The sequence below is a fragment of the Patiria miniata genome, unplaced genomic scaffold, assembly GCF_015706575.1.
Source record: "Patiria miniata isolate m_02_andy unplaced genomic scaffold, ASM1570657v1 HiC_scaffold_16, whole genome shotgun sequence".
NCBI lineage: Eukaryota > Metazoa > Echinodermata > Asteroidea > Valvatida > Asterinidae > Patiria > Patiria miniata.
In genome coordinates this window covers 4,399,559-4,413,211 of record NW_024037054.1, presented here as the reverse complement: position 1 = coordinate 4,413,211, position 13,653 = coordinate 4,399,559, and the positions used below count along the sequence as shown (strand labels likewise).

General features: G+C 38.7%; 1 protein-coding gene across 1 annotated transcript in view; it reads right to left on the bottom strand.

Annotated features, from left to right (window-relative positions):
- LOC119722720 (USP6 N-terminal-like protein) overlaps positions 1–13,551 on the bottom strand; it is a 59,182-nt gene extending 45,631 nt beyond the window's left edge. The window contains exons 1-3 of the mRNA XM_038192988.1: positions 13,408–13,551; positions 11,830–12,017; positions 2,914–2,987 (exon numbers count right to left, since the gene is read on the bottom strand). Coding sequence (XP_038048916.1) covers positions 2,914–2,987; positions 11,830–11,833 — 78 coding nt within the window. The 5' untranslated portion in view covers positions 11,834–12,017; positions 13,408–13,551. The remainder of the gene's footprint in view (positions 1–2,913; positions 2,988–11,829; positions 12,018–13,407) is intronic.
- Positions 13,552–13,653: the final 102 nt, after the last annotated feature.

Below are 13,653 nucleotides of genomic sequence, written 5' to 3'. Positions count from 1 at the left end.
ATTTGTACTTTATTCTCATTTATTGACACACCCATCTTATTGTTTAACGTACAACGTAACAGTTTATGACAGAAAAACGAGTATTCGCCTCGCCTGCTTGTGGGCGATCGACTCGTGAAGTTCAATCAACTCATGAACACGTGTATACACATGTACACACCCTTTAGCAATGATGCTGCACATGAATGATTCAAGATGTTTGGAGTGGTGAATAAAGATTGAATAAAATTACAGGAATAAGACACCTAACATACATGTACACTACATGTACGTACATGTACTACATGTAAAAAAAAAAACATGTCCTACTTTTGATCCTAAATAACTCTGTTGTTTACCAATGGAATTAAACCAAAATTTCAGATCATGTAAACAAGGCATGACAAATTTTATGGAGCGAGTTTCATCAGCTTTGTGCAAGAGGGTGAGATTTAAACGCCATACGAAAAAAAAATGCTCACTTTCAGAATGTCGATACAACACTGGCGAAAGGAGCATGCTGTGGCTGAAGGCTTCTGAAGGAATGCAGGATCATCCCTGATGTCATTGCACACCTCCTCTACCTTGTGTTGTGCCAAACGATCGAGGAGGTGTGCAATGACATCAGGGGTGATCCTGCATTCCTTCAGAAGCTTTCGGCTGCAGCACGAGCCTTCCGCCACCGTCTCCAGCGCTGTATCGACATTGAAGGACACCAAGTCAAAAGTGGCAGATTCTGAAAGTGAGTGTTTTTTTCGTATGGTGTTTAAATCTCACCTTCTTGGACAAAGCTGATGAAACTCGCTCCATAAAAGTTGTCATGCCTTGTTTAAATACATGATCTGAAATTTTGGTTTGATTCCATTGGTAAACAACAGAGTAATTAAGGATCAAAAGCAGGACACGTTTTTTGGCACATAGTACAATGTTCATGTCATAGAACAGACCAAAACAGGTACTTGAATTATAGTAGATCCACAGACTGTTTCACGGACGCCACTATCTTCGTAGTCACATGGTGATCTTGGGGCATTTCACTGAAAATCTTGTCCCATCGTGCTCAGGATGCAATGGCGCGACGGACATTTTTTGAATGAAATGTCTCCTGAGATCATCACATGACCACTAAGATGGCGGTATCTGTGAAACGGTCTACATGTTTATAACGGCAACTTATTTTCAATTCAAGTCTTATGGGGAGGGGCAAGGGGTGCTATGGTCCAATGGTTACGGTGTTTGACTTGTGTGCCGTGGTACATGGGTTCAAATCCTGACCATGGGAACATGGTGCTTGTGCTCTTGAGCAAGGCACTTTACCATTATTGCTTCGTCCTTCGGATGGGACGTAAAGCCGTAGGTGCCGTGTGTTGTGTAATGCACGTTAAAGAACCCAGTAACACTTATCGCTAAGAGAAGGGGTTTGCCCCGGTGTTTCTGGCAGTGGCTGCAATATGCGCCGCAGCACCTTGTAAACCCTTACAAGGTGCTACATAATGGGTCTCATATTTCTCATAAACTTCATTTACCGGTACCTATCCTTAATAATAGACATAATTTCCAGCACCTTGAGTACATGTACCTAATTGTTGGTAGATACGTGCGCTATATAAGACTCCGGTATTATTATTATGAAAGTAAACCAGGGGTCAAATTTCAGGAAAATATCCACTGGACTGCAGGGCCAGTACATCATTAAATTTACTAGACCGGAACACATTTTACAAGACCGATACAGCAACAGGAGGGATTATACATGTAGCTGTGCACATGTACTCAGCATAGCGCAGAATTCTATAGGCTTGCTGTACATGTACATGTACACAACAGAATTGTGTACCAGCGATGACCTGCAAACTCACTCGCGCGAATGGGCAAGTCATTGCCGATACACAATATTCATCAATGTATGTAAAGCTAACCAAGGTGGATACCAGGTTGTTTCGATCTATCGGATATACTTGTATTCACTTACGCACGTAAGCCGTATGACAATGTTCGCGCAAACGATATCTGAATTTTTTTTTCATTCACTGGCACATTGGACGTGCGTAATGATCGCAAGGTCGATAAGTCGCGATTGGTCGTGCGAAATGGGTTTTTTTTATGGGCAGATTGTAGTGGCAGAATATTTAGGATTAAATGAAAGAAGTGAATTACTTAACCTGTTGGGGGTTTTTTTGGAAAAAAAATTTTGGAAAAACATGTACAAGAATTTGCCAAATGTTCGGAAAAAAACACTAGACCGCCGGGCTTGTTTTGTTGCAATGTTGCAAGACTGACACCAAAATCACTGGCCACGGTCCACCAGTCCAGTGGGAAGTTCGTTGTTAAAAACTTATTTTTTCCACACCTTCTTAAAGGCAATATATATACAACATTTGCAAACATCAAAAAACAAAACTACCAAATTATTAAGAGATACCTTACTTGACTCTAAGTGAATAATAGTCTCAAGCATCCTGTGAAATCGTGGCACCTGGTTTGCTGTCATTTTCAAGAAAAGCGGAATTTTAATATCAATTTCCAACGATGCTCGGCTGACCATCGTTGGAAAAAACTGACTTTTTTTCTTACACTGCCCCCAGTTTACCAAATTTAGTTAGTCCACATTTTTGTTTGCATTCGATTACACATCCGTGAACGGTTGCAAGCCAGCTAGTCTGGTTCCCTGACCAGACAATTCCCAGACGTCTATAAATTACTCCGCTTCGTCTGAAGTAGGGTCAGGGAACCAGACTACAAGAGCAGCATTTTTTTTCATGGTTTTTCCAGCATCTATGAACACAAAACTTTAAATACATGTACCGGTAGGTCAGTGTAACAATATTTGTTATAAACTACTAACCCCCAAAATCCATCCATTTCTGAAAATTACAGCAAAAGCAAATTTTGTTATGTTAATTAAGAGAAAAGCACGTTGACAGCGTTACTTACCTTGTCGTATCTGATCACAATGTCAGCTCGTTCTTTGTTGGAACGTTCCACAGCAGCGAAGTCTTGCATTTCAGCTGTCAACCAAAATAGGAAAAATTGTTGCAAAAATGGTTAATCCAAATCTCCCAAAATTATGTTCACATTTATTTTATTTTTTTAAATCGGGCTGGTACATACTTTATGTGAATGCAAGTGATTTTTTTTGGGGGGGGGGGGAGAGAAACATGGCAAACAGTCAGAAAATGTCAAAATAGCAAAAACAATTTCATCCTTTTATAGACTCTCTAGTTAGAGCACTTACATGTACGTACATGTATCTTGTTGGATCATGTGGGCTTTTACCACCTCTTAGATTTAAAATAATTGCATACTGCGTGGTAGCATAAATTAATGACAGCAGTGTTTCGCATCCACTGTTGAGGTGTCATACATGTACATGTGCATGTACCAGGGTGTGTTTTAGAGCACAAAACCAATAGAAATAGGTGCAGTTCCCAACAATGATCCTTTTCAAATTGCTGTGCATGTATACTATGCAATATGTTAGCAATCAATGGAATCGGTAGTTCATTTTTGGTGTGGCTATTTGAGAATAATATCTGACTTCATTTCCTGATGAGCAAAGTGCATAAATATACCATTTACATTAAAGGGCCCATGTTATGTAATTTGTTTAATGCAATCCTTGAAAATACACCTTTGTGTCTCATTTAACTTTAATTTCAATTTTCATTTCGCCATTTTTAAGGGTACTTTGGTGCGTCTTTGGTTTTTATGCTAATGGTATTTCCATATTCATAAGCAAATGTGTGATGTCATTTCAGGCAGAAACCTCAATGTTACAGCTATTTCAGCACCAAAAGAAGCCCGAATTTTGGATATTTTGCTGTCGTGAAATTTTCTTTTCTTTGGTGATTTGCTGATGTTTCAGTAGATGACAGTAAGCCAGTGAGCATAGTTTTCTCACAAATGTTTTCAGTGAGCAAATTTTGGGTTCACAATTTGAACAGAAAACGCCTAAACTGAACTTTGTCTTCCTGAAATGACATCACACTCACAGCAGCAGCGCCCTCATTTGTCAGGAAAAGCATTCATGACATCTTTATAAATGTTTAAAAGAAGTGCACTTTTTAATAAAATTAACCAAGAGGAGATGTCACATTGTTTTCATACATTTAAAAGGAACAACATTTTCTTTTGCTATAATTTCCAGAAAATGGATGGGTTTGTACCCCTTCATAGGTGTGTAATCGATTGCAAACAAAATGCGGACTAACCAAATATGGTAAATTGGGGGCAGTATTTTAAAAAAGCCAGTTTTTTTCCAACGCTGGTTGGCCGACCAGCGTTGGATATTGATACAGAAATACCACGTTTCTTGAAAATGACAGCACACCAGGTGCCATGATTTTACAGGATGCTTTAGACTGTCATTCACTATAGTCCAGTAATTGGGTAGTTTTGTTTTTTGATGTTTGCAAATGTTGTATATTCCCTTTAAATACATCTGGGCCTACATGTACATGTACTGTATCTCTGTAAATGTATGTGACGTTCAGTATGTGACGTTGTAATGTATGCATTTGGACAGGAAGAACAAGCAGTCATCCGTTTGACAAAGCCTTATATTCACATGGCTTCATCTATAGTGCAAGTTGCAGCCAACTCTTCTGTGGTTCAATTTAACATAACAAAAATGTTTTAAAGGGAAAATACAACATTTGCAAGCATCGAAAAATAAAACTACCAATTTTTTATAAAATACTTTACAGGATGATGGTAAATGACAGTCTAAAGCATCCTGTAAAATTATGGCACCTGGTGTGAAGTCATTTTCAAGTAAATGGTATTTTTGTATACATTTCCAACGGTGGTCGGCCGACCACCGTTGGAAAAACTTAACTATTTTTCAACTGCTGCTCCAATTTACCTTTTTTTTTCAGTACAAATTTTGTTTGCTATTGGTTACATGTTCATGAATGGGTGCAGGCCAGCTAGACTGGTTCCCTTACCGTACAATTTTCCGGCATCTATAAAATTAAACTGATTCATTTAATTCTTAGTGGAGTCAGGGAACCAGACTACTTGAACATTTGTGTTTTTCTTGGTTTTTCCAGCATTTTCGAACACAAACCTTCAAACATGTCAGTCTAACAATATTTGATCTATTATACTTACCCCTCAAATAGTTCATTTCTGAAAATTACAGCAAAAGCCAATAATGTATATTCTCTTCAAACAATAACATGTACTGTAAAAATTATTTTGATTATCTTTATTTCTATTGTTTTTATCATAAAAAAACCCAACATGTGTAGCGCTGTGGTTGTACAATCTGTTCATTGCTCTATGGTACAATGCACATGTTGTCAATTGCCATGTACATGTATGCCCACGTATTTGTACCATACTCTATGTACATGTAGGTTGATGCAACACGTTTGACACGTACATGTACATATGTACAACTCAATGCACAGTAATACCATTAAGGATTTAGTAATTAGCTTTATTATCATGTATGTACACACACAAATGCTGGCATATTTTATGCACAGCAGCCAAACAATGAATCATATTTAGTACACGTACCATGAGCCATCCGCCCATTTGCACAATGACAGCAAATGAGGCACATGATGACTCAAAAGCTAACGGGTATGGCCTCGCATGTCGGTGTACAATGCACAAATGAACCATGTACATACATGTACGTGTGCATGCATACATCTTAATGCACTGCAAGTAATTAAAATGTGCCATCATGTTCAACCTTAATGATAGCTTATTACATGTACATGTACAAGTACATACATGTTATCGATTTAGTACACATACGTGTACTAATACGGATTATAACAGTACTCATTAGTGCTAATGTAAATTGTGCTTAAACTGTACATACATACATTGTTAAAGCATACATGTACAATGTACATTAGAGCAAGGAACAGATTTTTGGAATTGTGTTCTTGAAATAAGGTTAACACAATTTTTGAATAAAATTTTGGCCAAAACAAAACAATTCATTCCCTCCCCCCCCCCCCCCCAACCAGTTAAACTGGCCCAGACACAATAAATAACACATAGCCTATGGTACACATACATTTGTACATGTCATGTTTAACAGCAGGCATGCCCTTTCTGAGGGGGGGGGGGGGGGGAGAATCGCTTTTTTCTTGACTAGTAAATGGATAAGTGGGACAGGTACATTGTAAATTTACTGGTACATGTAGGTGTGCATTTGCAGGTAGTTTGGGAAGCAGGTACCCTGTTGAAATAAAAATTAATATCCCGGAAGTTTCTGTTCAAATTCATAAAGGTGCGCGCAAGAACACTACCACATCGGTGCGTCAATGCAGCAGATACTGTGTACAGCACAGGATACAGGATTTGCGATTTGGAAAACGTGAAATCTGTTTTGGTTTTCCATGTAGCCTGGTTTTCATTTTGAAAATTCCCCACAAATGGCATTCAAAACCTTTCTTGTCCATTGTCTGAGAAGCTACTGAGTTAATTTGTCAAATTGGTTACGGGTACCCGATCCCACAATCTGGAACCGGTTCCTGACATCAGCGGTCGGGTAGTCGGAATCCCGATTCAGATGCAAACCCTTTATGTGCTTGTATTTCTGTATGATTTGCAATTTTGGTTATACATGTATGCATAAGGCCAAAAAAAAAAATAAGTCGGTCTCTGGTCAGCGCGCGCGTCGATTTTAATCATGCGCGTCGATCTTTTTTTTTTTCCAAAATGTTCCGCGGTAGCTCCAACAGTGCCCTCTATTTCCGCACCTCCTCAATTTTTTTTACCAAAAAGCACCAAGGAATGGGAAATTGCACCAAGGCAAATGATCGAAAGCACCAAGGTAAATTATGGAGGACACCAATGTACATGAGGGCACCAAAAAAAGCAAAATAGTACGCGCCTTGTCTGTACAATCCAAGCTTGAAGAAAGAAAAAAAAGCAAAAACAAGTCAGGTGTGTTTACAAACACAAATGCCCCGCAACGGTGACAGTTCCCAAGACATAACACCACTCTTTTAACATCAACTTACATGTACCTTGGTCACATGGAACATTCATTGACAGCATTAGTGTCTTCTGTAGGTTTTATATGAATTAATCCCTAATCCCTATAATCTCAGAATAAATACATGATTTCTATTGTTTTAGCCACTGTGAACTTGACCCTTGACCTTTGGCCCCAAATTCAATAGGCTTCTTAGGATTACCAAGAACAATCCACAAACCAAATTTGAAGTTCATATGTTAAGTATTTCTCAAGTTATCGCGCTGACAAGATTTCTATTGTTTTAGCCACTGTGAACTTGACCCTTGACCTTTTGGCCCCAAATGCAATAGGCATCTTAGGATTGCCAAGAACAATCCACAAACAAATTTGAAGTTCACATGTAAAGTATTTCTCAAGTTATCGCGCTGACAAGATTTCTATTGTTTTAGCCACTGTGAACTTGACCTTAGGCCTTTTGGCCCCAAATGCAAAAGGCTTCTTAGGATTGCCAAAAACAATCCACAAACCAAATTTGAAGTTCACATGTAAAGTATTTCTGAAGTTATCGCGCTGACAAGATTTCTATTGTTTTAGCGACTGTGAACTTGACCTTTGGCCTTTTGGCCCCAAATGCAAAAGGCTTCTTAGGATTACCAAGAACAATCCACAAACCAAATTTGAAGTTCATATGTTAAGTATTTCTCAAGTTATCGCGCTGACAAGATTTCTATTGTTTTAGCCACTGTGAACTTGACCTTTGGCCTTTTGGCCCCAAATGCAAAAGGCTTCTTAGGATTACCAAGAACAATCCACAAACCAAATTTGAAGTTCATATGTTAAGTATTTCTCAAGTTATCGCGCTGACAAGATTTGTCCGGACACACACACACACCCACACACCCACCCATACTTGTTTCACATGACTAGTGTGGACTTTCCATTGCTTTCGTGTAGTTAAGAAAAACCAGTGAAAAAACTCATTTTTCTCAAACTGTGAAAACTCTTTCAACCCAATTTTTTTTCTATGATTCCCTTTAGTGTTTCTCTTCATTCTGCTACAGATAAACCTAACCCAAAAATGCCTCTAAACCTGTTTTCCAGAAATGGGGAAACACTGTGTGGACGTGGGGTAAGTCCACACAACGTCGGTGCTACCTACATTATGTGGACGTCTTTTGTTCGGAAGTCCACACTGCGTATGTAAGACAAACTCACCCACACACACACCCACCCACACACCCACCCACGGAAGGACAAGGCGGAAACAGTATGCCCCTTCGGCTTCGCCGCGGGGCATAAAAACGAAATACTAACGGACATTTCCAATGGTGCTTCTTAAGACCCACCATTGGAAAGGCCTTCTTTCGTTGATTTCATCAAAATGACAGCTTGCCAGAAAGAATCATTTTACAGGGAGTTTAGTCCCCTTACTACATGTATATTTGAACCAAGTATGTTTTTCATCAATAATTACGCCAGTTACCGGTACATGTATTCATTGCACAATTGACCTATCGAAGTAGAATCACGTTAGAATCGTGTCAACACAGCTTGTGAAATATTGGCCAATTACATGTCATACAAACGGATGCGGAACGCGCAACATCTGAGACAAACAAAAATTAGCGTACAAAAATTCCATAGGGTTGTCTAAGGGGCGTGGCTAACTCTCAAACGGCAATAGGTCAATTACAATGTACATGTACTTTCCAGTGCAGCAGTCTGAATACGTCTGGCACATGCATCATAATGAACACAGTTAGCATTAACTAAAGGTGCACAATTGGCTTGCACTTTTTGCTTCACACATGAAATACTCATTTAAAACTCCTCCACAACGACTGTGCATTTCAGCTCATCCATGTGCAACTTTGCAATGCCCAAACCGTATGCGTTAAACCTCCAGGCACAAAACCTGCATGAAATATTACGCAGTTCACCGATAAACATATGAACAGACAAGTCAGGTGTGTTTACAAACACAAATGCCCCGCAACCGTGACTGTTCCCATGACATAACACCACTCTTTTAACATCAACTTACATGTACCTTGGTCACATGGAACATTCATTGACAGCATTAGTGTCTTCTGTAGGTTTTATATGAATTAATCCCTAATCCCTATAATCTCAGAATAAATACAAGATTTCTATTGTTTTAGCCACTGTGAACTTGACCCTTGACCTTTTGGCCCCAAATTCAATAGGCTTCTTAGGATTACCAAGAACAATCCACAAACCAAATTTGAAGTTCATATGTTAAGAATTTCTCAAGTTATCGCGCTGACAAGCTTTCTATTGTTTTAGCCACTGTGAACTTGACCCTTGACCTTTTGACCCCAAATGCAATAGGCTTCTTAGGATTGCCAAGAACAATCCACAAACCAAATTTGAAGTTCACATGTAAAGTATTTCTCAAGTTATTGCGCTGACAAGATTTCTATTGTTTTAGCCACTGTGAACTTGACCTTTGGCCTTTTGGCCCCAAATGCAATAGGCTTCTTAGGATTGCCAAAAACAATCCACAAACCAAATTTGAAGTTCACATGTAAAGTATTTCTCAAGTTATTGCGCTGACAAGATTTCTATTGTTTTAGCCACTGTGAACTTGACCTTTGGCCTTTTGGCCCCAAATGCAATAGGCTTCTTAGGATTGCCAAAAACAATCCACAAACCAAATTTGAAGTTCACATGTAAAGTATTTCTCAAGTTATCGCGCTGACAAGATTTCTATTGTTTTAGCCACTGTGAACTTGACCTTTGGCCTTTTGGCCCCAAATGCGAAAGGCTGCTTAGGATTGCCAAAAACAATCCACAAACCAAATTTGAAGTTCACATGTAAAGTATTTCTCAAGTTATCGCGCTGACAAGATTTCTATTGTTTTAGCCACTGTGAACTTGACCTTTGGCCTTTTGGCCCCAAATGCGAAAGGCTTCTTAGGATTACCAAGAACAATCCACCAACCAAATTTGAAGTTCATATGTTAAGTATTTCTCAAGTTATCGCGCTGACAAGATTTGTCCGGACACACACACCCACACACCCACCCACCCACACACACACCCACACACCCACCCACCCACGGAAGGACAAGGCGGAAACAGTATGCCCCTTCGGCTTCGCCGCGGGGCATAAAAAAAAAAAAGCCGCGTGGCCGCGTCAATTACGGAACTTTGGTCTGACCAGAGACCAAATTTTTTTTTTTGGCCTTATACTGAAGGTATGCCTATATTTTTTTTATTCATAGTCTGAAGTCACGCAAGGTAAAACCCTTGGGGTTTTTTTCTCAATACAATCTCTCTCCTCAAATTCTGAAATATCCTTTCCAAACTAAATCTTTCCGTTGTCATAAATCTGTCCATAAATTTACATAAAATGGCTAGTCGGAAGGGTATTAGCTTATTCTCATTTTGTTTTAGTAGTTGTACAAACAAGTCAGTCCTCCTGAACTGAACTATGAAAACAATAAATTATAGTTTTGTTTCAATTTTGTTTTGGGAACAATGCATGTACATGTACCGTATATCTCTCATTTCATACAGGTATTGAAATTGTGCATGGTTTGTGAAAAAAGGGTACATGTACATACACCCCATGTCCATTTTTATTCCTGTGAAAAGAAACAAATGTTTCCAACCCCCCCCCCCAAAAAAATATACAAAACAAACAAAACCACAAAACCAACCATTACAGAAGTTAACAGGACGTCAAATGCATGTAAATATAGCACACACATGTAATTCAAAGAAAAGTAATTCTGTAGAAAGAGCATTGTCGCAAGTCCATCCGGTTATGATAAGCTTATTGCCTGAACATTTGACACGTAAATGAAATAAAATAAATCATACCATGCAATCAGGGGTAATATTGCGATAATATTGTGGCTGCTGATAATGACCCAAAAGACGAATGCTAGGGCTATTATCGGTGGCCAGGTCCCTAATCGGTTGAAAACATCCCATGTGTATTAACTGCTTTATTGTACATTCCAATTCATAATACTTTTCGATCAAAAGCCACAAAAAAGTCAAAAAGTTGACAATGTTTCAACAATTTTATTACTCCACGTACAGATCTGATCAGGGTCGTTTTATAAATTTGGGGTCCACTTTTTTTTGGTGTACCTGTTAATAGGCCAAATAAAAAAAAAATATGTTTAGCGTCCTGCATTTTTGAAAAAAAGAAAGGAGCAGGCCCCCCCTTTTTTTCTTCTAAAATGGCCGCCCGACCGAGCTATTTTTCAAGATGGCCGCCATCTTTTTTTTTAAAAGGCCACCACTTGGACTCAGGAATGACATACCAGCTTTATATGGGCTAGATGCAACAGACAAGAGGCCAAAATGGTGTCACTGTTTAAAATTCATAATTCTTTCATTTAAAAAAAAAAAAGGAGGCAGCCTCAAAAGAGGAAGCGGGCGGGCGGAGATGCTAAATATGTTTTTTTTATTTGGCCTTACATGTACATCTGACATAAGATCATATTAGTGGTTCTCAAGCAGCTGCTGGTAGCTGGTGCACGCGGCGCGTAGACAGAGTTTTAAACACTGGTCGTAAACATTGCTGACCGGTGTTTAAACAGCGGCTTAAGACCATATACGTGACAGGCTCTCAACCAATAGGAATGGGAAAACTGTATTTATACAAGATAACAGACTTGCTCAAACGACAGTGATAGTGAAAGAAACAACCAGTAGAAGGCCCTATGTGTACAATTTCAGAGAATTTCGTTGGCTCTTAACAAAGGTGCGTGAATTGGCCTGCTTTTGTTTTTCAGGCTTTTTGTTCCTAAACTTGGGGCCTCAGTCCAGGCAAAGGGATGCAAAATTAGCAACAATCTGAAAACACAAACGGAAACCAACCCAGAGTTCATCAAAAATAACATGTCTGAAATTATACTTACACATGATGGTTATATGGTATTAACCTCCAACTACTGGTAAAACATGTCTTCATAACGAACGTCTCAAAATCTTATAGTGTGTGTCACATGAACCAAATTCACCAGTTGACCACGTTGTCCTTCAGTGAATAAATGTAGGTTTACTTATAGAGTACACCATCAACAGAAGAATGTGTGCGCACAGCAAACTAGAGTAAACGAAAAATTGGGAAATGATTTACAAACATGTTAAAGAACTGCAGTTAGATCTTCAAGAAAAACAAATTAAAAAGTAAACAATTTAATATTGTGGTTTTTACAATGGCACTTTGCAATATTGAAATGAACTGGAAACTTTCCCCAATCAATGAAAAAAAGTACACAGATATTCGTCAATTCGGAAAGTGGATACGGGGTAGCCCCATAAATGTGGCCAATTTACTGGACTACCTCCGTAAATAAAGGCCACACTTGGAACATGTACAAAAACATATGTAGGACTTTGTCAAATTTTGATTTTCACATTTAGGCTTAGTTTGTAGTTTATTTTTGCTTTAGAAGCAAAAGCATATTCACCCTCTTTATAGGCTAATCAGAAAGCACTGTTTTTTTCAGATGTCTATTTTTCGTAAAATTTCATGTTGAAATTTTGATACGCAAAAGTGTGTTAATGAATCTGGAAATTTCACAAAAAATAGACATCTGAAAAAGGCAGCACATTCTGATTAGCCTATAATAAAAAGGGTGAGTATGCTTCTAAAGCAAAACTAAACTACAAAACTAAGCACATGTCAAAGTGTGGCCTTTATTTACGGCACAGTGGCTATTGTTACGGCAGCCGTAACGCATTTCCCATTTTCTATCGTTACGGTAGACTGCAACTTATATAAAAACATGAGAAGAAAATATAAAATTAGAAGGAAAAAAGTGAATTTGAACGTTATGAAATTCGGACTTTATTTCCCTTTTAAAAAAAATCCTCCAAAGCCTCAGGTTAGAAAAGGAAACAAATTCGAGTGCAAAACTGAAATGTGAACCCGCAACCTCGCGGTGCAAAATCCTACCCTCTATCGACTGAGCTGTGGCACTGCTCGCTAAATCGTGGGGAAACAAATAATTATATATCTGCGTGCGTATCAAAAAAGTATCGTAGAGGGCGCTAAACAACGGCTGCCGTAACGATAGCCACTTCGTATTTACGGAGGTAGTCCAGTAAATTGGCCACATTTATGGGCTAGACGTAAAACGCGGATACGAGAATACGGAGCGGGAAGTGCACGCGTACTTCGGGTGAGCAGTCAAGCACGACTCCATATCCACATAGGCGGCTATGAGGTAGGATAGATAAGTGGTGGGGTACCCGGGTATTCTGCTATTTAATTTTGCCGACAATCATGACAATGTCATTTTGATCATGTTTTAATTGATTGAACATGTTGTCGTTGAAGTTTGACTTTAAAAAATGAAAGCTTATTTCCTCTTTATTTTAACTGAAAACAATGACCAAAAAAAATAACGAAAAACACAAGTATCCTTTAAGCTTCATTCTTTAAATAGAATACTAAATTTTCGTACTTTGGATAAATAAAAATAGCTTACTTTACAAAAGGAATGTGGCCCAGCCTTCTCTAGATCCTTGACATGTCAAGTATTGTCCGCCATCTTGAATTAATTTCGTGGGATTGTGTTGATCACGTGACTGAAATACCAAGAGAGGGCGCTATGACAATCTTATGGGGGAGGTGGCAGATTATTTTGTTGTACCCCGATGAAAATAATCAAGCCTATGGTTTACGTTAAACTTTTTTAAGGACAAAACAGGAGGGCGCTATTTATTTTTAGTAC